This window comes from Henckelia pumila, chromosome 2, assembly GCF_033568475.1.
Source record: "Henckelia pumila isolate YLH828 chromosome 2, ASM3356847v2, whole genome shotgun sequence".
NCBI classification, from domain to species: Eukaryota; Viridiplantae; Streptophyta; class Magnoliopsida; order Lamiales; family Gesneriaceae; genus Henckelia; species Henckelia pumila.
Window position 1 is genome coordinate 198,644,887 of NC_133121.1, and position 26,949 is coordinate 198,671,835.

Below are 26,949 nucleotides of genomic sequence, written 5' to 3' on the forward strand. Positions count from 1 at the left end.
CAGGATTGGGACCTAGAAAAACAATATACGCACCAGTAGAGGTGCGATCATCAACATCACCCGCCCAGTCAGCATCACAAAATGCGTCATATTTAATTCTGTAATATTCTCGACTGGTAAATACATGACTCCTGCTTTTATCTTTTCTTATATTGATGAACTGAGCACTTTTTTTGAGTTTGGTTGGGGAGATGCTGCGTTTTGGTTTATATACCGAGAATTTGACAATCAAGCGAGTAAACTGTATTTGGATGGTTGCACTGTTGGATTGATGGTGAGTATATAATTAACTCAGTTATTGTGCTATTAATTTGTTGAATTTGTTTACTTATATGATTTTTTGCTTAGGCTTGGTTCTATGAGAGAGTGTCATCATTAGCCGTACCACGTGGTGTTCATATCTGACCCCGCCTGTTTCGTTTCGGAAGAAGAAAGATCCAGTTGGATGCTGTGAAAGCTGAAGTGGCTTTTGATTCCATATCGTCAACCAAGGTATCTTCTTATTTACTAATCATATTTCAAATGCTGGAGCTTTGCATTATATATATTTGTTTTTGGATCAGGTTTTGTCAATACATCCCTTTCCTGAGGAGGACATGTTGTTGGAGAACAAGGTAATTTGAGTAGCATCCTTTATTTCACGTTTTAGAAAAAATAAATATTCTTCATTAAATTCTTTATTGTTGTAGTTGTTGCTGCCGGTTTCGAAGGAACAAGGAGGCAAGAGAGATAATTGTGAACTAGAAAAAACTGTGGATAAACAAATGGCTGAGATTAAAATGTTGAAAAGAATTTGTGCGCAGTTGAAACGTGAGAGAGTTGGAGCTAAAAGAAAGCTGGTTGATTTGAAAGAAAATCTTGTTTTGGAGAAAGAAGTTGCTAGAAATCGCAAAGGCAAGGATATTGTAGTTGATAATGATCTGAGTGTTGATGAAGTTGCTGATGGAATGAATGAAACCAATGAGGAAGAGGAGTTGGGTGTGAGTCATGACATAGGTGGTAAGTTATATGATTTTGTTGATTTGCCTGTCAAAAATTGTGTTGATTACTCGGTGAAGGGAAAAAGTGTTGGTGAATTGGATAAGACCAATGTTCCAGATATTGGTGAATTGAAGATAGGTGAAGATGCATGTGATGATGGATTGGATATTGGAAATGAAAAAAGTGTTGTTGGTGTTGAACTTGAGGGTGAAAAAAATGCAGAAAGTGGTCACGTGGGAACGAAAAGTACCGAAGCCGATGGACAGAATTCTTGTACTGAGGATCTGAATGAGATTGATCAATTGTTGGATAATCTTGTATCAAAATTCGTTAAGGAAAATAATGTTTCTGAGGTTGATATTTCAACACATGCATTAACCAATGTGTTTGAAAGGGATACTGGTGACTATACCTGTGAAAAAAGTGGTGGGATCGACAAGAGTGATGATAATTCAAAGAAGGTTGCAAAAAACACTAATTTCCAATCTTTCATCGTTGATAATGTTCGAACGAGGGGTGATCGAGTGAAGAAAAGAAAACCATCAATGTTTGTGACTCCACCTAGTACCACACACAAGAGGAATGGCAGGAAAAAGGTTTGACTTTGCTCGAAACCAACTTTAACCTTGGTTATTTGATTTTGAGGTCATAAATTTTACTTCGTGTTACTGATGTTGACCATGTTTGTGTATTCTGCCGTAGGGAGGAAAAATAATTGATGTTGAGCTTGAAGAAAACAATGATTTGAGTAACCAGTGGACTAGTCAATATCAAGGTAGAACAGATTTCTGTGGACATGAAGAAGCCACTGGCGAAGAAAAAAAGTTTTTGACGGATTATCTTTCTAGGGATGACATCACGTATGAATTTTCTCAATGAAAGCTCGCTCTATTTGTTTCACTTTTTTTAGAATCATTTTTAATACAACGGAATTCATTTATTTTTGTAGTCTCGATGTTTGTCAAGATGAAATTGTCCATATGTCAGGGTTCGTGTTCTGTGGTTTCTTGTTTGGTAAGCTTGTTAGCCATGAAATTATCAATGTTCAAATGCGCATGATGGAAAAATACAGTGTGGATAAAGGAAATAAAATATTTTGCATGGACACTTTGGTGCAAGTTAGTAGAAATATAAAAGCGTGATCGGTGAGTTAGTATACATTTGAGATAGTTTCTGGTTTTTAATGTTATTTTGTTTTGTCTAACGTAGAGAGAAGTTTTTAATCTCCTTGGAAGATGGACACATATCGTGCTCGACTGACTGCAAGTATTTTATCTCATGAAAGGAGATTGCTCAAAAACAATTGTGATCAACTGTCTTTGTAAGCTTTTGTGATTGATGGAATAATCTATAGTACGTAAGTCTGTTTATATTATTTTGTAAAACTCCATTGGGAAGAAACAAGTTTGAGTAGCCTCATATTTTGTACAATTGAATTCAGGAATATATTATCACATATTAAGAATAATCTCCTGAACAAATGGAAGAATCTCTCTTGTGTGGTGCGATTGCAGTGATATAGCAACATTTGTGGATAACCCGTGAGTTGTTTTATATTTAGTCTAAACCCGTGAGTTGTTTCATATTTAGTCTAAACATAATTCCAAACCCGCGAGATGTTTCATATGATTTTATCTCGTCTAATTCAGCAATTTGAGGACTTTCATTTACTCTAATTCCACTCAAATTTAAGAACATGTGATCGAGAGATCGAGCACAACTAGTAAAGAACGATGGGATAAATGTCATTCAATCGAGAACAATGTGTTCCGATTGTAGGACAAACATTGTGGGACATAAAGATCACACTCCCCTAGTGGAAGTGGCTTTGGATCAAAATTTCAGTTATGTAGAACAGTCCTTTTCTAATTTGGAACAATCTTCTTGAATTACGGCACAAGATGACATGTCCTTGTGAACATGCTCCAAGATTGTACAATACGATGCATGACACAATTGAAGAGGATATTTCAATCTCTAGAGAATGGTGGAACCATCACCCAAGTGTTTGTCTTGTAATGTCTTGTGCCCCACTTTGTCTAAGGTGTAGGAGGAAGACATTGATGATGACCCAAGGAGGGCACCATTTGTGGATGTCCACTAACAACCAATGTATACTATAGTGGTATATTTACCAAATTCCAAACACGCGAGATGTTTCATATGATTTTATCTCGTCTAATTCAGCAATTTGAGGACTTTCATTTACTCTATTTCCACTCAAATTTAAGAACATGTGACCGAGAGATCGAGCACAACTAGTAAAGAACGATGGGATAAATTTCATTCAATCGAGAACAATGTGTTCCGATTATAGAACAGACATTGTGGGAATGCACCAAGATGCTTCATATGATTGTTTCTCGTCTACGATAACAATTTGAGGACTATAATTTACTTTAATTTCACTCAAATTTAGGAACAAATGACCGCGAGATCGAGCACAACTAGCACAAGTGGATGGGATAAAAGTCATTTAATCGAGAACAATATGTTCCTATTGTTGGACACACATTGTGGGCCACGAGCAGCACACTACTTTAGTGGACATTGACCAATTAAAGACTTTGACCACCACCTATCCCTCATTATTAAGCTCTGTCGGTAAACTTCATCTTTTCCATTCGCTTCTTGGTTCCAGATTAGTTAGGGTTTTGCTTTTCAAAATAAAATTTCAGTTTTCAAGATCGAGCACAATGGAAATGAAGATTGCACCACAATGTCTATGTGGTTTTGGAGAAATGATATTATGAAGAGCCGGACCAAGTTCGACCCACCCGGGTAAAGAGGTAAAGAGAGCTGTGTGTATTCAATACCTCAACAATCTGCATCCTCCTCCATCCATGATTCAACGGAACAGTTTAATTATAAGCGTAATGACTATTCGTCCTCTGAGGCGCTACACAACCAGCCTACTAGTGCACCAGTGCACGACCATGTTATAGAAATATGTTGTTGTTTTTGTTGCACATGTTTCTTTCTTGTGCTAATATTACTTGTAGCGCTGTTTATTGTAATAATAACACATTAAGTTCCAAATTTATGCAGCTTTATTCCATATTAAATACAAGTTGTACGAAATACATATCAGTTAGCACCTGCTATTTGAAAATTTAAAGCAACGACTTATTTGATTAGTTAACTGAGAAGACATCGTTCACTGAAATAGTAATGACAAAGATCATTTCTCAAATTCAAACATTACATATTTGTTTACCATAAACAGAGTTGGTTTCAGAAGAACTTAAGACAACACAATACACATAACTACACTACGACCCCCAACTCAAGTTAAAATGTGACAGCAGATGGTTCCACAAAAGCCTCAAACCAAGCGCAATCCAGCAATGCTTCCACTTGAACATGTGTGCATTTTCAAGGGAAATTTCATGCTCGAACCACCTTCCAGTAATCTCTTTTTCCTGCATATTTTTTGAACAGTCAAGATTAATTTCTGAATAATTTCTGTTAAAAAAGTTATGCAAATAAAAAATAATTGAAACATCATATTTTTAACCAATTACAGCTAATCTATAGGTTCCTTGAAACTGCGTCAATTGTGTCCTCTCGCATGACAACTACCACATGTTGAGATACGTGTATTAACTTGCAATGGTATTCTCTTCGTCCTTCTATGACCGGGCTGACTACGCACAGAAGGATCTTGGATTATATCGGATTTAGCAACACATGACTCATTGATGTCAAAGGTTGGGATAGGATTAATATGTCATTTGTATGCAGCGCGATACGCTTCGATCTTGAAATACTTGTCACAAAAATCATACACAGACATAGATTTAGCCTCAATGGCAGAGCAAGCATGCTTGCACGGAATCTTATTGATCTGCCAAACTCTACATGAACAAGTCATATCCACTAAATCCACGGCAAATGACTTTTCACCATCAACAACCTCAAACTTCCAATCAAACGAACGCTGAACTCTTAATGTTCGGGATTCCATATATGCGCTTACAACAGACTTATCTTTTCTTAGACTTAATTCCATGGTCATGAGTAAAGTTGATTCACGTCGTCGGTGCATCATTTTCATTATCTGCACGCGTATGTGATCAACCATAGCAACAATATGCATATGACGAGCTGGCCTAACCCAACCATTCCAACACTCGGCTATATTGTTATTTATAACACCCCATCTATTGCCAACAAACAATGCATTGGCCCAACTCTGTGGATCAGAATTTACAATAAACCCTCTGGAAAGTGGCATTGACTCTAATATATTGTTTATATGTTGCTCGTACTCTTGAAAAGATGGAGCATACGCAGCTTTCTTGAATACCGAAGACCAATGTTTTTTGTTATGCCTGGGATAACTTCTCAACACCTAAAAAATTAATAAGAATTTAGATTGAGCTTAAAATGATCAGATAATATGAAAAATTTAAAGTAAAATTGCTCAAGGATACGTAATTTTGAATTTACCTTCTTAACAAAATTATCTACTAAATGTCTCAAACAATAAGAATGGTGACTCCCAACAAATACTTGATTCACTGCCTTGATGATACTGGGATGTCTGTCCGAGAAAAATGTGAACTCTTCGAATGGAATGCATTGATAGTAAAGAAGCACACGACTCAAATGATAACAAAACCAGTCCCAGTTCGCATCATTCTCCGCATCTACTATGGCATAAGCAATTGTGAAAAGATCATCGTTCGCATCTTTCGACACAGCAACTAAGATGCATCCTTTATACTTATTCTTTATATGAGTACCATCCAAAAATATCAATGGCTGACAACCACTAACAAAACCGACGACACATGCATGAAAACAAATGAACAACCGTCTGAATTTTTTAGTCAAAGTTTCAATCTCACACTCTACAACACTACCAGTATTAGTATTTTTAACAGCAGCACAATACCATCTTTATCTATTATAGCATCCTTCATTTGTGCAATGAATATCATGCATCGCCAACTCTTTACCCTTCCACACTTTGCGATATTCTAACTCTATCCCAAAATCTCTTTGCAAGTCCATCTGCATTGTACATGAACGATAAGAGGACTTTCCTCTCAATTTTCCTTTCATAACATTCGCTATCCAATGGGCATCTGTTCTAGGATGCCCTCGGCTACGTAGATTATTCTCACCACAATTATGTTGCAGTTTACATTTTCTGATGGCAAAAAGATTGTCTCTTTTATGTTTCGAAGCATAAATTCTCCAATCGCTGCTCTTTTCACTACAAATCACAATAACCTTCTCGCTGTCATTTTTTACATACATAAATGAACGTCTTGTGGCAACAGAAAAGTTTTTCAAATAATTCCTAAATTCACCAGCACCCTTGAATGCTTGTCCTACACCACGAATACAATTAATCCAGGCATCTATAGTATTGGCGCAAGGGGGTTGTTCAACCTCATTGTCACTCTTCGACTGCGTGTCTTCCTCATCAACCCTTACCAGTTTAATATACAATTAATAAGATAAAAAAAAGAACAATAACCATAAAAACAAATTTTAAATTTTTAAAAATTAATCTTGTTTTAAAACAGCTAATTGATAATTTATATAAAGCAATCTACAATATTTTACCTTTAATTTTTTTTATTAAACATGTTACTAAACAAATCAAAATAGGAGAATGAAAATATGGGAAATAATAGTAAATGTATTTTACCTCCCATCATTCAAGTTGTTGAAGTGTTCATTTTTATTCTCTGCCCTCAATTCAATCGTCGTAAGCTTTACACACATATGAAGATGAATCATATTAAGGACATCATCATCATCATTCAAAGACACAAGCATCTTATGCAATGGAGCTACATATTGAAGAATAATGGATTCCGGAGATATTTTTGCACATTTTTTGCTCAGACTTGCAAAAACATCCATCAAGCTACAACCACTGAAGATTGAGATGACAAACAACTGCTTCTTGAATTTACAGCAACCCAAAAACGAAAGATTGCAAGGACCACTTTCAGATTCCATTCTCAAACTACAAAAAGAGAATGCTTTTCAATACAGTAAATCGAAGAATAATACATTCTTTCTTAATATATTACACACAAACAATACAAAATAACAAATTTAGAATACTAGATTTTAATTCTAATAATTTCATACACAGTAATAATACAGCACTAAAAACCCCAAATTAAAAATTAAAACATTATAATCGAGAGCAATACGAAATATCAGCTAATCTATCACAAATGCTCATCAAATGAACTGCATTCCCAGCAACGAACGAAAAAATTGATATTCATACGCTAATCTGTAAAACTAACCCAATGCACGAAAACTCAACACCACCTCTATAATCATAAAAAATCTCAAACAATTCCATCAATTCAACATTTTAAATGTAACACATACATCAAGCTATGACAATAATTTATTCGCCCAAGATTTAAAATATTTCAAAACTTAAATCTAGCCTACAAATCTGTGAAAATTTCACTTTGAGCACAAAGATAGACAATTCTCTCCAACCCACGTCAATGCAGATCTTCAACATTGCCGGAGTAAACACAGATCTGCGACATTTTTTTTTTGAAGGATTAAACTATTAAGATTGACGGAGAAAGGCTCGAGAGAGGAGAATCAAGAAGGACCGAGGGAAAGCAATGATTTCTCAGCAGAATAAAATTTTCTTTTTTTAAAAAAAAAACAATATCAGGGTATTTCGGTAAATTGGCCAAAATAGGGAGTTGAAACAAAGAGCAGGCTTTTGTCAGGGATTGTGAACAAAATATTTCTGAAACAGGGACTGAGGAAGTATGTACGTTTGCTATTAGGGACTTGTCACAAATTTTCCGAATTTAAAACATGCAAATAAATCATATAATACACATAATAGCACATAAAAATTATTTAACCTCTTATTCTTAATTTTTAAATTCATTAAATCCCCCTAGTTATGCATGCGGGTTTACGTAGTGAATTTTCGGGCGTTACAAATACTATTCTTTCAAAAGAAAATATTGACTTGAAGGCTGCTGTGTCAAGACTTGAAGTTGTGCTGGGTAAGAGGGACCTGAAGTTGTGTTAGGTAAAAGAAGAACTTGAGAGAGCTAAGTACACATTGGCCAAGTTTAATTCAAGCACAAACAATCTTGATTATTTGCTCGTGATGGGAAGAGATGGTAAGACAGGTTTAGGTTTTGAGAATAGCAAATTTGAAGTTGGTGAATCTTCAAAAGCTCCTGTGTTTGTTAGAGAAAGTAGTTGTACAATGAGCTCACCCAAAAAGGCCACATCGATTGCTCTGCCTAAATCAAAGCCACAGGCTACTGTTCCTAAAAATCTTGGAAGAAAACATAAGTTTGTCTGTCACTAGTGTCATAGACTTGGTCATATCAAACCCTACTATTTTAAGTTGCAGGAATATTACAGACAAAGGTCTGCATCTAAGCTGTTGCCCAACATCTCACACATCTCCAAAAACAGATCTACTGTAAGAAAGAATTGGGCACCAAAAGCTGATATTCATTGTTATATGATCCATACTGCTTTGAAAACTAATGTTCAGGTGCTTGATACTTTGATAGTGGAAGCTCACGTCATATGACAGGTTCCATAAAGTTTTTCACTGATTATGTTGAACAGAAGAGTGGAAAAGTGACTTATGGAGGTGGTTCAAAGGAAAATATCGTTGGAAAAGGCACACATAATGTTGCTGGTTTACCTAAGCTCCGAAACGTGCTCCATGTTTAAGGACTAACTGCAAATCTAATAAGACTTAGCCAGCTTTGTGATGATAACTTGCATGTACAGTTTGATAATAAATTATGCAAAGTTTTTGATAGTTCTAACATGTGTGTGATGACAGGTACAAGATCATCTGATAATTGTTATCAACTTGGAGAGGATATGGCTTGTAGACATGCAAAAGTGACTGAGTTTGACTTATACATCAAAAGTTGGGTCATGCGAATTTCAAGACTTTGAAAAAATTAAGTAAGCTTGATGTTGTAAGAGGTATGCCTAATTTGAAATCTGGAGGTGTCGCACCAGATGTTGCCAACATTTGAGACAACACTCTGTCTTAAGCTTATACATATGAATTTAATGGGTCCATTAGATGTTGAAAGCTTTGGAGGTAAGAAATCCTCTTTCGTTTGTGTTGATGATTTTTCAAGATGTACGTGGGTAAGTTTTTTGAGAGAAACATCAGATACATTTGATGTTTTTAAGAAATTGCTCACAAGGATTGTAAATCTACACAACTTGAAGGTTGTCAGAATTTGCACTGATCATGGTAAGGAGTTCAAAAACTCTTCCTTTGTAAATTTGTGCGACAAGAGAGGTATTTCTCATGAATTTTATCCTCCTAAAACTCTAAAAAAAATGGAATTGCTGAAAGAAAAAATAGAACTTTGCAAGAGATGGCTCGAGTGATGTTGAGTTCTAAAATATTTCAAAAGGTTTTTGGGCAGAAGCCCTAAACACAACATGAAACGACTCGATCTAAAAATCTAATAAAATACTAGAATTTTTTTTAATAACCAAATAAAATAATACATATACGCCCATACATATATTTATAAATACTTGAAATAATCATTTAAATAAAAACTTGACCAAAAATTTAATTATGTATCAATAATATCTAGAAATAAATAAACACTAAAATAAATCTCAAAATCATCGATTTGTACTAAAAATCATCAAATATTCTACCAAGCGAGCATTATAAAAATAATATTTTCAATCAACCATAAGATAAATAATATGCGGAAAAACTTGTTCAAAAACTGATAACATCCCATAACATCACTGAAATAGCACTGGTCACGAGCGCCGTCTGTAAGGAAGCTCATAGGCCTTCACCTCCGATCGGAGCAATCGTGTCACCAAAATCATCATACTCACCTGCACCATATAAGCGTAGTGAGCCTAAAGGCCCAACATGTTTTTTCTCATAATAACAAGGTTTAAAAATCACACATAAGGACATAATCATACTAATACATATACTCATCATGAATATGCTTGCATGCTCTTAAAATAATGCATCATAAATTCTTCCATGTCATAACTTTCTTCATAAAATAATATCCATGTGCTATATCATATAATACATAATATAATTTGAGCATGACATAATCATAAAGAACAGTGTAGGTTATATCCATTAGTGTGACTCGTAATCATGAACGACTGATCAGTCTAAGAACCATCGTACGTGGCGGTGGATAAATCCATCTCTATGCTGGTAGTAAACTACCCTGTGCTCGGTGGTAAAACCACCTCTATGACGGTAGTAAACTACCTCTGTGCTCCGTTGTAAACCACCTCTATACTGCCACATCACTTCAATTTCCATAAAATATTTTTTTCATGCTCAACATTAAACATATCATTAATCATAAAATTATTTCATGTATGCATGCACTAAAATTTGGTACGAAATATATATTTAAATAATTTTCATAATCTTAATACTTGTACATAAAATAATTGTCATGCATAAAATAATTTAAATATATATTCCGAACTTATTGATTTTCATGGAATTGTCCAGACTGTTGGTCCCCTAAACTTAAGCCCATAAAAATCTAAGACTTACCCAATAACTTAAATAAAGCCCAAATTTCATATTTAAGCCCAAATAATAATACTTAAACATAATTGGACCCAAATAAATTATTTAAGCCCAATAACTTAGCTAAGCCCAATTTTAATCACTGGCAGACCCAAAATTCACAGACTGACCCAATAATTCACATGGGCTCCAAGCCCATGAAAATTATTGGGCTTACTTAAATAACTATTTTTAAGGCCTAAAAAAATATTTAAAAGCCCAAATCAATTTATAATAATTAACTTAGCTCATTTAAAACACTTAAACCAATAAATAACTTAAAAATAAAAATACCTGAGCCCGACTAACTTAACCCAAACCCGGACCCAAATAACTTGACCCATGACCCGACGGACTTGACCCGAACCCCCAGACTCGACCCGACCCACCAAAAAACCCAAATCCCGACCACCTCTCTCTCTACCCTTCTCGGCTGCGAGCAGCAGCCAATCCATGGCTGCTGCCGCCCTGCTCCGGCCGCCCCTGGCCGAAGCACCACAGCCCAGACGTAGCCCACATCTGAGCGGTCCTAACCTGGTCGAGCCCCCTCTGGTTCACGGCCATGCATGAAAGAAACCGAGCCCCTTCCAGCAACCCTAACCTGCGCACCAAGAGCCACTCCAGCTGGCCTAGCTTCAATCCTGACCCTTCTTGGTTCGAACCATTCAAACCAACTGATCCTAGGGACCCTCACCCATTCACCTACATGTCAGACAACATGTTGGACCCTCCCATGGCATAAAAAACGTGAGCATGACATGAAACAAGCCAAGAAAACATGAGCTGTGAAATAAACCGACCAAGATCTCGCATGAACTCGATGATAACAGTACATAACAGGATGGATCTGCTATAAAATCGTGTAAATAGCTTATATGGTGTTGAAAGAGAGAATTAGACATGCCTTTTGATTTATTAGAAGCTAAACTCACGTGTACGGGCCTCGGAACGACGGATCGGTGAAAATCTCCAAAGAAAGCTTGAAGGGATCGGCTATAGGGTGATGTTTGCTGCTGCTGGATCGTGAGAATGAAGGTGGAAGGGGGTGGAGGCGGCTGAGAAGGAGATAACGTGGGTTTTGGGGTGATTAGGATAGATTTTTGGGTAATTAGGAATAATTAGGATGATAATTATTTAGGATAGAAATCATACCATAAAATAATATTTTTAAACTTTTAAAACACTTACTAATATAATATAAAACTTGTAAATCTCGAAATTCTAATTTATGGTATTTTTACAAATTAATAAAAGTCATAAAAATGGCTTAATTTGGCTAAAAATGGGCTTTCTAAAATACATTTATAAAATACCATAAATTTTAGGAATTAGAAACTTTAAAATAATATTTTAAGGCTTCTAAAAACTCATAAAATAATTTGGATGAAAACTCAATATCTCGTCCGTCCACGGTCCCGTCTACGTGATCAGATTAATCAATTTCTCAAATAAATCTAAAATTTCCATAATTATGGGTTAAATGCTAAAATTCTTTAAATCATGCACATAATACACATAATGACACATAAATATCATTTAACTCATATTTCTAAATTTTAAATAATTAAATTTTTTCTAATTATGTATGCGAATTTACGTATCCAAAAATACCGGGTGCTACACAACATGTCACATCTCAAATAGAGTATACTTGAGGAATGGTTTTACTATGACTTCTTATGAAATTCTCATGGAAAAGAGGCTAAACTTAAGTACTTCTATGTTGTTACATTTTAAATGATAGAAATCATCTTGCTAAATTTCATGCAAAAAGTGTTAAATGTTTATTCTTAGGTTATGATTCGAATAGTCGATCTTATAGGATGTTCCACTTAAGAACTAGAACAATTTTTTAGTATATTAATGTTGTTTTAGATGATTTTGCAGATCTAAAGAAGAAAAATGCCGAAGATGAAGTTGATGATCTGCTTGAAAATTCTGAAAATCCAGATGTTGTCCAAGGTGTTACAACATCTGTGACAACATCCTCATCAGAATCTACAGAAACAAAAATTGAACATTCCACTGATGATAGTGAGGATAAGGATAGTGAGGTAAATAAAGTTGGTAAGAATATTCCAAGTAAAATTCAGAAGAACCATCCAAACTCGCAAGTTATTGGAGATATGCAAACCCGAAGGAAAGAAAAGGTGGATTACAGGAAAATGGCTGGACTAATTTGCATGAGCTCCACATATTCACAGGCAAGATTTTCGTGCTTTTTCTCAAACATTGAACCCAAAAATGTAGTAGAAGCTTTGAAGGATGAATTTTGGGTTAATGCTATGCATGAGAAGCTAGAACAGTTTGTTAGAAATGATGTTTGGTACTTGGTACCGTTTCCTGATCATGGTAATGTTATAGGAACAAAATAGATTTTCAAAAATAAAACTTATGAATCAGGAAACATCATAAGAAACAAAGAAAGGTTGGTAGCTCAAGGGTATACACAGCTTGAGGGGGTAGATTTTGATGAAACCTTTTCTCCTGTAGCCCGCATTGAGTCTATACGACTTTTTCTTGAAATTTCATGTCATATGGGAATAAAACATTTTCAAATGGATGTAAGAAGTGTTTTTTTTTTTTTGAATGGGACTTGAATGAAGAGGTATATGTGAAACAACCCAAAGGATTTGAGGATCCACAACATCTTGATCATATGTATAAGTTGAAAAAGGCATTGTATGGATTGAAGCAAGCACCACGTGCATGGTATGAAAGATTGACCACTTTCTCAATCTTGGATTCAAAAAGGTGAGGTTGATAAGACTTTGTTTGTGAAAAAATCGCAATGTAATATTCTTATTTGTCAAGTTTACGTAGATGACATAATCTTTTGTGCTTCGTGTGAGAAACTTGTTGATGAATTTGTGAAGTGCATGTCTTTTAATTTTGAGATGAGTATGGTTGGTGAATTGAATTATTTCTTGGGATTGCAAGTGAAACAAATGCATGATGGTATATTTTTGTGTCAGATTAAGTATGCTAGAAATTTGGTGAAAAAGTTTTTGAATGACAACACTAAACACATGCGTACATCTATGGGATCTAGTGAAAAACTTTCGAGAGACGATGTTGCCGAAGATGTTGACAACACCCTCTACAGAAGCATGATTGGAAGTCTTTTATATTTGAGTGCTACTAAACTTGATATCATGTTTAGTATTTGTTTGTGTGTTAGATATCAGTCTAATCCAAAAGTTACACATCTTAAGGCCAAAAAAAGAATATTGAAATATGTGGCAGGTACTTTGGATTTGGGTTTGTGGTATACTAAAGATTCCAACAATAATTTGGTAGGATTTAGTGATGCTGACTGGGCTGGGGATCTAGATGAGAGAGAGCACCACGGAGGTTGTTTCTATTTGGGGAATAACTTAGTATCTTGGTATAGTATGAAACAAAATTGTGTATCTCTTTCAACTGCAGAATTAGAATATGTAGCTGTTGGAAGTTGTTTCTTACAACTTCTATGGATGAACCAATTGTTGAATGATTATGGAATTAAAAGTGAAACTCTCATAGTATACTGTGATAATTCAAGCGCCATTGACATTTCCAAAAATCCAGTACAACACTCTCGAACCAAACACATTGACATTATACATCACTTCATTCGAGATTTGATCGAGAAAGACATGATCTACATTTAGTTTTTTGGAACTAACAATCAATTAGCTGATATATTTTCAGATGCTTTAGATTACGAGAGAATTTTCAATCTAAGTAAGTCTCTCAGTATGTGTGTATTATAAACAGAACACAGATGTTGTCTTGAGTGTTTCCAACACCTAAGACAACACCTAAACATGCATGTGAATTTTAGGATTTTTAGGCATTTTGCATTCATGTATTCATACTGTTTTGTGAAGTGTTTGATACTTTGTAACCATCGATCAGACTACACCCAGGTTTATATGCAAAATTATTTTTACAGCCTAATAGTTGTTATTTTAAATGGAGCTCTGACTAAATCACTAAGTAGTTGAGGAATGTTTGTGTATTCCATAATTTTGTCCCATGTGAACAGTGATTTCACAAATTCAGAGGCTCAACTTGATGAAATTCTCAATGATAATTCATTTGATCATAAAGCTTAATAGAAATCCAGAAGAAAATGGAAAAAGTTATCTAAAGAATTAGTCTTTTGAAGACCGTTCTTTAGTGTGCAGGCTACCATTTCTGTGAAACAATTCTATATGGTTGTTTGTTCTTTAAAAATTGTGGAAATCGTAAGTGTTGCTGCTAGATGTTGCAAGTCGATAACACTTCACTTGTCAACATATTTTTTGCATGTGATTGCATTTTATTTTTCTATCACACTCTGTTTTAAACATATTTAGAACATGAATATTTATTATTGTGTGAATATATTTTGCTGAAAGGTTTGACTTTCGAATCAAACAAAAATTTAGTGATTTGCCCTATCCACTGAAATTTTGATTTTGAACGTGATAGAATTTGTTTCAGTGGAGTTCTACTTTGATGAGGAGTTTATTGTTGGTTATTTTTTTGAAATTATTTGGGCTCATATTATTACCAAAAATCATAAATTTGTTTCCTAATTGAAGTTTATTTTTTTTACCGTTGGGGATATTGTTACCGTTTAGGGGTCAGTCAATTCGGCCGAACATTAGGAGAGAAGGAGTGTAGGATTATAATGTTCGTGAATCTCTATTTTTAGAATTTTTTATTACCTTTGATCTCCTTCCTCTCGATGTTATTTTTTTTCTTCCCGACCTTCGCTTTTTTGCCATAAAATTTTCCCTGTATTTACTTTTCTCAAATTCAATGACAGGAAAGAACTTTTATTCTTACGATATCCGCACAGAGATGGGATTCCAACTAGATGTTGAGGAGGATGTGTCCACACCTTCTTCACCACATCCTGTGATCGAGCACGCTATGATTCCAGTACTTGAGGAACCTATGCCTTTGGCTTCTATTGCTCCTGGAGAACCTGGGAACGCTCTGGATGTTGAGAATCTACCATACATCTCTACTCTGAAAAAGGTGTTTCCCCCGAAACCTTTAACTGGTCGATCGAATCGACAGGCTGGTTACAATCCAGATTACACAGCATCAAAGAGATTTCGTGGCAAGGGACAGCCATCAAGATCTTCTTTGGTAGATACGGAGTACTCTTCAGGTGATGACAGTGCAGATCAATATTTTTTGTGTGAAAGCTCGTTCAAAGAGCAAATCAAGTTTTGCCGCTCAACCAAGTTCTGCCATACCCGTGCCCTTTGTTGTTGCGAGTGAATCTTCTGATGATTCATCTTCTGCTAATAAGTTTACTCCATCGGAGACTCCTCCTACCTCTACTGTTGCTGAAGATGCATCTGCATCAATTCTTGATTCAGGAAAATCTTGTGCTAACGCTCCTTTGGAATTCTCTGATGATGAGAAAGCGTCCATAGCCAAGGTCATGGCTAAGATGAAGCAAGCTAAGAGCCAGACATCTACTATCTCTCCTCCTGCCTCAGATGATGAACCTGATGAGGAGATGATGCAAGAATATGCTGATAATCATCCACACCACTCAGATAGCTCCAGCTCTAACTCTATCCAGTGAGGATTCAGATGCTGAAGATGAACTAGAGGACGAAGCTTCTGAAGATGATACTGCTTCTGAAGGAGATGTTTCTGAAGGTGTTGCTGACACTCTGGACAACACCTTGGCTGAAGAATACAGAGAAAGCCAATCCTATTCCTCTAACTTTTACTCTAAGAGTGCTGCAAATGATTGGAAACACTATGTCAATTGTGACTTTTTTGAGGACCACAGTATTGATATGGAAGCATATGGGGCTCAGAATCTGGTGAGACTGTTTCAACTGAGAAATATGCTAGCCACGGTGACATGTTGCTCCATACTGTAGGAACATGGTCTTGGAATTCTATTGTAATTTGACCACTGCTGTGAAGGACCCGAGATATGCTAAGTTTGGGAAGCTGTATGTGGGGTCAGATTTTCTTGTTTAGTCCTGCTGTGATTAATGGATTTTGCCACTCTCCTAATGTGGATGATGTTGCTCTGCCTACACTGGATGAGATGACATCTGTCATCACTGGTGGCCATGTCACAAGGTCTCGAGCTCACCCACTTAAGTTGTCTGCGGCCAAACTTACTTCACTGTACTTTCTGCACAAAACTGCTATGAAGACTTGGACTCCCTCAAGAAACACAACCAGTGTCACCAAAAATCAAGCACTAGTGTTGTATGCAGTTGGGACTGGCTCAGCTTTCAATTTTGGGCGACTTGTGTTTGACACAGTCATGGCCTTTACTGAGTGCGGTCAAGCTACTTTCAAGATACCCTATCCTTCTCTGAATTATGCCATGATGGTGAGTCAAGGCATTGAAAAAGATGATGATGAGAGTCTGATAGATGCGGGAGAAGTCCTGAAGATTTCACCTGCACTGCTTCGAGGAAACAGAAAAGTGGATCACTCTTGGTCCGAAACATATGTTGCTTCAAATATTGTGGCAGATGTTGCCAACACTGCCCCTGACACTGCACTGTTTGTACCACCATCTTCATCATAGCCACTGGACACTTCTTTCCTTCAAGCCCAATTGTTGCATGCTGAACAGAAGATCAATCAGGCCAAGGTGGACATTGCCTATTATGAGGCATTGCGAGCTCACTATCAAAGTCTACTTGGTGTTGGTACCTCTTTTGGATAAAAAAAAAAGGGAGAAGAAGAAGTTGCTGGAGACGGAGAAGAAGGAGCTGGTAATGATGATGGAGCTGATAATGATGGTGGCTCTTCGAGCAATCAGTTTTAGTTTTGGTTTTGATTTTTTGTCTAATTTTTGCTCTAATCCGTTCTCTTGTTTTGTTTTGTTCTGATCTGGTTATAATCAATGCTTGTGTTTATGCTCTCTGATGTGATCTTAAATATTCTGTTTTTTTTCTCTGATACTGTTGTTTTCAAGTATTGTGACACAATGTTTCCAACATCTCACACAACACCTCTGTTTAGACTAAGGGGGATAATCGTTTCTTATATTCAGGGGGAGATTTGATTAAGAGGGAGTTGATTTGTTGAACTATACTTCTCATTATTGTGTTTTGTCCAGAAATGCAAAAAGAGAGAGATTGAAGAGAATTTTATTTCTTAAAATATCTTTCGAGTTTTTAAAAGATTTATTTAAGTCTTTTGCTTTTCTTGGACTTGAAGTTTCAATTGATTTGTTTTCTTATTTGATAAGATATGAGATATTGTAAATTTATGATAATATATTTTATTTCTCATACTTAATCATTTTTTTCTTTATCTTAGCAAATTCAATTTTGAATCAAGGAAACTAGATCAAGCTAATTATGGAGATAAGACCACACGCCTACATGGAAATAATATTATGAAGAAGTCTATAAGAGGCGTGGAGGTTTGCATAGAAAAGAAGTGGAATTAGAGAGAGCTTCAGAAACTTTTCGTGAGAGAACTTGAGCATACATCGTGAGGAGATTTCTGAATTATATTTGAAGCTCGTGTTTACTTGATTTTCGTGAAGTCTTTGAGAGCATTAAAGATTGGTGATTGAAAGTGTTCCTCTCATATTTTGGCATCAAGGATCAACTCTTAATCTTGATTTTTTCGTGTTCTACCTAGTGTAGATTTTCTTGAGTTGTTTTATTTGTTTTAGTATTTATTTTCTCACATGTATTAGAAAAAATTGATTTTTATAATGATTCACTAGTTTTAGGGTTTTTGTAAAACTCCTTATTATTTTTCTAGTGAAATTTTTTTACCCGAGGCACTGCATAAGTACAACGTACTTGTGCTTAATTATTCAAGTGTGTTTATTTATTTATTGATAATTTTATTCACGCTTTTAATATTTCCACTGCATGTTATGTCAGATGTTGTCAACACTCGGTGACAACATTTGAATCTGATATTGTGTGAAATCATTTATTCCTTACAAAAAAAATTTTTTTTTCATAAATTTGTTAATACTTTAACACCAAGTTTTATAGAAAAATATATTTTTTGCATTGTATTTTTGTTAGTATATTGATTATTTTATATACTAAATCATTATTCAATTTATATTAGATTTGATTGTCAAAGCCAACCAAATTTTTTTTTTTCATTAGGCTAGAAAAAAATATACACAAGAAAATTTGAATGTATTATGCTTGAGCAACATGGTTGAGAATCAAAGCAAGGATATGGACAACATGGTTTATAAGATGTAAAATAATATGTGTTTTAGATACATTTTATCTATAGAAGATAAAATTTTGTCTAAAAATAAAGCTTTTAAAAAAAGAAAAATTAATTTTTTTTTCACCAACTTATTAATTTTAGATTTTTTCCACTTAGTTTTCAAAGTTTTTTTCGCTAAATTTTAATTTTTCAGTTATTTTAGTCTAATTGTTTATGTGACATAACATAATAATGATGACACGGCATCGAAAATTATTGACTTGTCACATGTCGCGTAAAAAATTGGATGAAAATAGTCTAAAATTAAAAGTTAGTGTACCAAAACTAAAATTTGACAAAGCAATTTAGTAAAACTTAAAATGTGAAGAATTAATTGACCAAAAGAATTATTTTCTCTCAAATAAATTATTATTTTAACTTACAAATCAATAGAAACTAAATAAATAAAGTAATCATTTAACATATATAGCTTATGTTGAAGTGCAATAATTATCCATACTAGATAGAACAATCGAAACATGTCGTTTGAGCTACAACATAATTTAAAATAATTGAGTAGTATTGTTACAATTAACTATATTTTTTAGAAAAACGATAAGCATTCAACCATAAAATTGATATTAAAGTCAAGATCATGACTTCGATTAACATTGATTGCAAGAAAAATTACCGAGAAAGAGATTATTGGTGCAATAATTATCTCCTTGCTGGATAGAACAATCGAAACGTAAGTTTGAGCTACTGTACAATTTAAAATATTTAAAGTTGCACAATTATCACCAACTAGCTTTTAATAAAATGCAAAGCGCTCAATCCTACGATTTATAACAAAAATCTATGTAATTTTTTTTTAATTTTTTCTACGTTTCTCGACAAATATAATATATTATTGTTTTAAAGTCATTAAAACCAAAAAAAAATTAAACCCAAGATATAAAGCATGTAACGCACTACAAGAAAAACGCTGATTAGATACCACAAATCGAACGCAAAACAAAAAAGTTAAAGACATAATGTTATGACTCCAATAGCTAATTAGAGATCGAATCATTGTGATTGAAGTTTGAAACTGATGGTAAAAAATATAACACTTAATTTAAAAAGCTAAATAGTTTAAGACAAAATATGATAACTTCGATCTCAACCAATAAAATTGTTGTCATACGCAACACGCAATTTTCTAGTATAAAGAAAAAGGAAAGAAAAGAATTTATCATTTTCTAATTGACAAGTAATGACAAATATTTATGAGTTTTCTGTTACTATTTTCATTCTCAACTATTATTCTATTAATTTGTATGGGCTTTAAACAATGAACAAGAAGGATAAAACCTGTACGTATAATTGATTTATCACATCATCTTCTCAAATTTATCAAGCCTTTTCACCCTCTGCATGGATCGAATGAACATAATACAGAAAACACCTGCATAACACAAGGAAATTTCGAATTAGCGTCACCAACAAGATAGGATAACTTAGGGACGGCAACAAAATTTTCGTTCACCAAAAAGCATTCCTTGTCCAGCACACCAAGTTTAGCTGTTTTGTCAATAGTTAAAATTCGAAGATCTGATGACGCACATGGACTCTTTAGCCAAAGTTTATTAGACTATCTATATTTTATTCTATATATTTTAACAATAGTTAAAATTCAAAATTCTGATGCACATGGATTCTTTGGCCAAATTTTATTACACTATCTATACTATATTATTAAGATTGTGGGATATAGAACGACTAACATTTATGTTAGTTGAACCACCAACTAAATATAACTTCTCAAATGAAGTTGAACTAATATTTTTAATTGTTAATGAGCAATAATTTATAAGAAAATTTTCATCTCATAATATACACAGTAAAACATGATAAGTAACACTGAAATATTTCTTTAATCGATATACTTGCCTGCACCAAGAAAAGAACCATTTGCAACAAATTGACTGCCTTGACTGCCGAGTGTGATGCCAAGATTTAGGAGGGTACCACCAAAAACTGTGTATATGGTAGCCATCTGTAGGATGTTTGCTTTTCGAGCCGCTCTCTCTGACTGAAAATTGAGAATTTTAATTTTCTTTCCTTTGCTATAATTAGAATTTAAGATATCATTCGATTTGAAAAGGCAAAATGGTGGGAAAAGAACCTCAAGGACTCGAACTCGGAGCTTTAAATCTCCAGACTCGAGTTGTTTTACAAAGTCTTCTATCCGCTGGATTCTATAAGGCATGGAGATTGTGGAAGACCTAGCCTGAACAATTATTAGAACCCTATCAATATTTTGGTGGAATTTTTTTGTTCAGAATAGCAAATAAATAAGAAACGTTGATTTATCCGGATAAAGTTTAATCTTTTCATTTTTACTGGATGTTTCCAAATGGGCAAGAACAGATGAATGAGGATAAGAGAGAAGTACCGTACATCATCTGCTTGTTTTCTAATCTCTTGCACGAGCTGTGTCCCAGTACGCTGCTGCTGCTTAAGATCTAATAACTCCTGCATATAAATTGGCTTTGTTTCAGTGTTCGAGCATTAAAAAGGTTTCACATAGGTTAGAACATTTGCAAGAATATAGGACGAACTTGTGCATATGGGGCAGCAATCTTAGCGAAGGAAAAATCAGGATCCAGGTTGTAACCAATGCCTGAAAAATATAACATTAAACTGCTTAAAATCTCATACAGCAAGATATGGGAAATTTCAATCATTTTAATTTCTTTCAAAGTGATCACCTTCAAGTGTCGAAAAGGCCCTGAGCACAAATGTAAAAGTGGAAGGAAAACGAAATGGCTGATCTGTTGCTATTGCAAATAAATCCTGCACAAGTAGAAGGTTTTTGTCACGTCATAACTCGCAGCCCCATGACTAATAAAATCACACTATAAATCATATGTTGTACTCCCAAGTCATCGCATAAATGTATAAGTGAAAAATGGTTTTTCAACCAAGAATTCAGTATCACTGTACCTCACCAATAGCCGACAAAGTTTGCTGCTGATCTGGTCTTTGACTCAACAAATTATCTAGGAAAAACTGTACTGATCTCCTCACCTAAAATCCCCACCCCACCACCAAAAAAAATAAAACAATAAAAAATAAAAAAAAATCAATAACTCCGATACCGTCTCAAGAAGTTCTAAGTCAATCATACGGTCACGGTTTCCATTCTTTTTGCTTTTCTTTGTTTTGTTGGAAAAATGAACTATAGAAATGAAATTTAGGGATGGAAAATGCATACTGCAGACAAATCCCCAGTCGGCTGAAGTGCACCAAGGTCAATCAGACTTTTCATAACCTAAACAAGTACATCAAGTTTAGGAAACCATTTTAATAAAGCAAGTATGCTGCGAAATCTTTACAACCTATTCTTGCAGGATAAATTCCCAAGCTATATTGGAGTAAAATTTAAAATATCGAACCTTCTTCGCATCCTTTTCATAAACAGAATAGAAAAGGTCTAATAGCCTCTCCCTCGTAAAACTCTTGATGTCTCCCATCATACCGAAGTCATAATATATGAGAGATTCGTCCACATCAACGGCCAGATTCCCAGGGTGAGGATCAGCATGAAAGAAACCAGTTTTCAGTATCTGATACGTTTCATGATTTCAGAAAATCAATCACAAGATAAATAAATGAAAGCTTTATTAAAAAATTCAATAAATTGATGGCATTGAAATCACCTGAATTAAATAGGCTTCAATAGCATGAGATGAAAGTCGGGATCTACTAAAGCCCCGTGCGGTTATCGTGTCTAGATCATTTATCTTAACTCCTGAATATGGACAAGATTCATAATGTGTAAACAACATAAAAAATCAAGCAATGGGCTTACAAAGAATCGGAAGAAACACAAGATAATTATAGACTGAGAGAGAGACCTGGAACATACTCCAAAGTCAACACTTTTGTTGCTGTATAATCCCAGCAGACCATCTGGAAAGAAAGAATAATATCACAATTATGAGATCCAAGGTTGCCAAATAATAGTGTATAAAACTGAAATCTTATTGTAAGTACATAAACTCTTCAAAATAAAAAAGGTCGCTAAGGTGATCGTATTCATAAGTTGGAAAAACGGGGCAATGAAATAGATAGTGATAGATGTGTGATGTGGAGCTTTAAGATTCTGAAATATTGAACATGCTTACATGCATTTAAAGGGCCAAATGGATTCTATTTTAACTGCCAATCAAATGAATCTTGAATTAGTTATTTAAGAGAATACAGCTTGGAGGGTTGAAACATACAGGTACTCGGACCCACTTGATATTTCGAAAATCCCGACGGAACTTATCAGCATTCCTTCCTTCATTTATATAATCAATTTCCTCGTACAAGATCCTAAAATTTCCAAAAACATATTAAATGAAAGCCAACGAGTCAACGCAAAACCAGCAAGCATACAGCAAAACCCCATTATTGGAACTTAATAGCTACTACTATTATTATTAGTCTCTAAAAAATCCGCATCAAACATGGTAATGACAGAAGCAAAGAGAAATTGGACCTATCAAATGGAAAATAATTGCACACCTTTTTTCGTGCGACTCTAAATGAGTTTGTTTGTCAACATATAGAGCTGAAGTTATATTTTTTAACGTCAGTGTTAAATTAATTCTCCAAACTTAAGTTGTTATAATTAAACGAAGAGGATTTGTTTTAAATGGTACAAAGTGGGAGGCATCCAATATGAAAATTGCACTTTGTTAATGATTTAGGATAGCAAAATGATACAGGTTAAAGGATAAAAAATGTGCAGATACTTCTTACTGTAGATAGAGACATATTTTTTCATTGATTCATTATTTGAACATGATCAAATTAATGAAAAATATGAATGCTTTTTGCATTTAAATGTCTTCTATTTTAGATGAATTCACACTGTATCATATTGACTATAGAGTTTAAAACAAAATGCATGTTCATGAATACCATCTCACATCTGAAAGAAAATTAGAGTTAAGGTATGAGTAGCCTCTCATGTTATTGTAATGCCAGCGTCCTCAAAACCAAGCAGAAGAAAAACTATATTATATCCTTTTTAGAACTTTTCTCTTTTATATAATTACAGAAAATTTATGTGGCGATGTACAACTTACTTGGCACACTCTTCATATATTCCAACCCAATCCCTTGTTGGACCACCAAGAGTTTCACTACTTTGAAAATAGTCAGCCACCAGCTTTAAATTTCCTGCCCAAAGCATGTTGCTTAGCAACAATATACAATTTATTGTCTAAATAAAATCATTTGATTGTAGCTCGCATACGAAGATCAATGTCAAAAAGTTTCTTTAGTCCCGGTCTCTGAACTTTCACAACTACTTTTTCTCCGTTATGCAAAATAGCCCTGTGTACCTAAAGGGGTCGTTGTAAAGAAAGTTAACATTACAAGAACTACTCCATGTGATCGTAAACACATACTTTTCCTCTCAAAAGAAAGGGAAATCCAAACATAAAGCAAACACCTGACCAAGACTAGCAGCTGCAATTGGTAGCTCTTCAAACTCCCTGAATAACACTTGGATTGGAGCACCTAATTCGTTTTCAATGAATTTTTTCGCTTTTTTTGGTGAAAATGCTGGCACTCTATCCTGCAAATTAGCCAATTTTTTGTGAAAATAAAAAAAGGGACTCAATCTTACAATTCCTCTGGAAAGATGATGACTCCAAGATATGAAATAAATCATGTGAAACAACTAACAGACTAAAGTGACATTTTCCATGTATCATATTGTACCTGTAACTTGGCAAGCTCATCAACAAATTCTTTAGGAAGAAGGTCAGACCTTGTCGAGGACAACTGCCCGAGTTTGATAAAAGTCGGACCAAGTTGCAGTACAGATTCTCGTAGCCATGAGGCAGTTTGTCGTCTTCTATTTGCCTGTAAATTACATACAACTATCCCTTAGGATGATGATATTTAAATGATGATTCTAACTTTTCTTGTTTATGGGTAAATATCATCCCGTCCTCCAAACGTTATTTAAATTGTTTTGGTACCATGCCTCAAAAATCGCACCAAATCAAACTTGTGGTTCCATTCATAATGCAAAGACATGATATAAATCATACAACTAATCAATGATACCTGCTTATTTTCGGTGAAACCTCCAACGTATGTCCACTTCGTGTTGTCCAATAGAACACGGACACGTAATGAAATGACAAAGGACCATACATCTATACTTCTCTGGATAGAATTATAATTTTCATTTGCCCAACTAAAACCTTCATCAGTAGGCAAAACTTTCATCCCTTCAATCGGTGGAAGGCCTGTAGTTGCGAGTGGCAGAGCTGGATCTCTCTTGACCAGGCTTGCTCCATTAACTACATTTACTCCATTGACGGTCTTAACAGATCCATTTACAGATCCATTTAAGACATCAGAAGTACTTGTGGACGACATATTTTTTCTGAGGTCAGTTGTAGGAACCATTTTAATGGCCCGGCGATTCGAACCTGATTTCGCAGGTAATTCTGTTCTTTGCATTTCTGCATTAAATTTATGGCCCTCGATTTTCACAAGCTTGTAAGCATTTTCTTCAAATTTAAAAGCACTATAGTTTGAACCTGAGCTGAAGAAAGTCAAATTATCTCCTCTTCCATTATTCTTTAACTCTCCAATGTGACAACAGCAGCTATGAGAAGCCAATATGGCCGCCATTGGAGATATGAAGCCTGAAGATGAACCAAATGATGATTACCAAGATTCTTTTACAGCAAAAGGAAGCAAGAAGTATGATTATTAACTCAAATTTCTAAAATTAAGCTACCAAAACCAGGAACACGGACTTGAGAGCGTTGCCATGAGTGTTTGCCTATACATGTGATCATAGAAAAAGAGAAATTTTCTCACTACAGTTTATAAGAAGATGAACAAAGCATGAACCATACTTAGTAGGTCCCCCTTTCAATAAAAACTCATAATGGGCAAGTGCAAAATAGTTCACCGAAAGCCGAAAACAACGACTTTCAGGAGTAATTTCTTTTAAAATCCAACAGCCCAACTCTTTCATTTCTTACACCAAAAATACTTTCTTGCTCCCTTCTTGTCCCCCGTATAAAATTGACTCTCCAAAATCTATTGTCCATATTTTTAATACCAATGGATTCAATCCACCATGATGATCACATTTTCCAACGACCGAAGCAAAACAACAAAACAATTCAGCTAAAATTTTTGACACGAATGCTAAAAAATCTAATGTTTAGTAGTAGTCCGATGAAAAAACCAGAAAGTAAACAAAGAAGAAGAAACCAATAAAAGAGCTTACAATTAAGAACAAAGAATCAAACCCTGAAGCTGTTAACAGTATATACTGTAAGAACCCCTCGTGGGTTCTTTCCAATCGGTACCAAATTTAATCGGCGGTGATATTCGTGAACTCTGACCCTTTTTCGTCACTTAGAAGAGGGAGAAGATGAGAAGCCAGGAGGTATCTTGTAACCTCTCTTTCTTGCATCTGTGGTATTTCACTTCTTTCGTCCGTCCTTAATTTCAGCTGATTCTTCTCTCTTTTTTCATTGGTTAGTTTGAAGTTGGAGGGCCTACCATCGCAGCAAAAAAACAATGTTTAATATAATCTTCTAACACCCACCACCAGTCTACCACCACTATGATCGGCTTCACTCGTGTAAGCGTTTGCTCCTCAAGGATCTTGGCTGTTGCATCACGCACATGATTTCGTACATGATAATATTGTATTGAATAAGATGATAGTCCACCATGGCCTAATAGAGGGACCATATATGTAACATGTATTTTTTATACATGAATGTTTTCGGAATAGGAACACTAGATTATATCACAACTCCATTAAATTAGTGAGATCAAGTCAGGATTACAAGTAGGAGATGCTTAAAGTTTCAACTGATCCGTACGGGTCCTAGAAGTAACCCGATTGCCATTTTAAGTTGATTAAAAATTAAACACGATCAAGGGTTATTAAAATAAACAAATCAACTGGATAATCGAGTTTAAAATAAAATTTCAGGTTTTGGACCCTTCGAAGAGCTCGGAAGCACCAAAGTTTGAAAGATCCGAACTAGAACGTCCAATCAGTGTTAGACCATACAGATTTTGAGGTGTCAACTACACACAACCACGTGGGAGTTCGGAAGGATCGAAATAAGGTTCTGAAGGTCCGAACTCAGCCAACCACTTAGATTTCAAGAGGCTTTAGACACGTTAGTGCATGCTTG

The 26,949-nt window shown here is 34.9% G+C and overlaps 2 protein-coding genes across 5 annotated transcripts; both read right to left on the reverse strand.

The window, feature by feature from the left end:
- Window positions 1-4,306: 4,306 nt before the first annotated feature.
- Window positions 4,307-6,963, reverse strand: LOC140879341 (uncharacterized). Its single transcript, XM_073283019.1, has 5 exons — window positions 6,647-6,963; window positions 5,946-6,424; window positions 5,434-5,837; window positions 4,752-5,335; window positions 4,307-4,403 (listed from the first exon to the last, which is right to left on the reverse strand). Exons 1-5 carry the CDS (start codon window positions 6,961-6,963, stop codon window positions 4,307-4,309), a joined length of 1,881 nt encoding a protein of 626 aa, XP_073139120.1.
- A 12,965-nt stretch (window positions 6,964-19,928) lies between these two features.
- LOC140880231 (protein ACTIVITY OF BC1 COMPLEX KINASE 7, chloroplastic) lies at window positions 19,929-26,437 on the reverse strand. 4 transcript variants are annotated; one of them, XM_073284503.1, is made up of 19 exons: window positions 26,022-26,437; window positions 25,318-25,425; window positions 24,836-25,239; window positions 24,485-24,628; window positions 24,213-24,338; window positions 24,015-24,102; window positions 23,845-23,938; window positions 22,993-23,086; window positions 22,624-22,678; window positions 22,426-22,517; window positions 22,162-22,332; window positions 21,981-22,037; window positions 21,710-21,793; window positions 21,475-21,559; window positions 21,325-21,386; window positions 21,164-21,238; window positions 20,889-20,993; window positions 20,654-20,795; window positions 19,929-20,168 (listed from the first exon to the last, which is right to left on the reverse strand). In XM_073284503.1, exons 2-19 carry the CDS (start codon window positions 25,409-25,411, stop codon window positions 20,095-20,097), a joined length of 2,046 nt encoding a protein of 681 aa, XP_073140604.1. In that variant the 5' UTR covers window positions 25,412-25,425; window positions 26,022-26,437; the 3' UTR covers window positions 19,929-20,094. The 4 variants fall into 4 exon arrangements, with proteins under 4 accessions (XP_073140604.1, XP_073140603.1, XP_073140602.1 ...); XM_073284502.1 differs by lacking the exon at window positions 26,022-26,437 and adding an exon at window positions 25,521-25,596; XM_073284501.1 differs by having other exon boundaries at window positions 24,836-25,425; window positions 26,022-26,435.
- Between the last annotated feature and the right edge of the window lie 512 nt (window positions 26,438-26,949).

Coding starts and splice junctions, on each gene's coding strand:
- LOC140879341 (XM_073283019.1), bottom strand. CDS start 6,963: ATGGAATCTGAAAGTGGTCCTTGCAATCTTTCGTTTTTGGGTTGCTGT. Junction 5,838..5,945: donor ATATCGCAAAGTGTGGAAGG/GTAAAGAGTTGG, acceptor GTAGTGTTGTAG/AGTGTGAGATTGAAACTTTG. Junction 5,336..5,433: donor TAGATAATTTTGTTAAGAAG/GTAAATTCAAAA, acceptor TTAATTTTTTAG/GTGTTGAGAAGTTATCCCAG.
- LOC140880231 (XM_073284500.1), bottom strand. CDS start 25,581: ATGATCACATGTATAGGCAAACACTCATGGCAACGCTCTCAAGTCCGT. Junction 24,629..24,835: donor GTTTCACCGAAAATAAGCAG/GTATCATTGATT, acceptor TGTAATTTACAG/GCAAATAGAAGACGACAAAC. Junction 21,560..21,709: donor CTTTGTCGGCTATTGGTGAG/GTACAGTGATAC, acceptor CTACTTGTGCAG/GATTTATTTGCAATAGCAAC.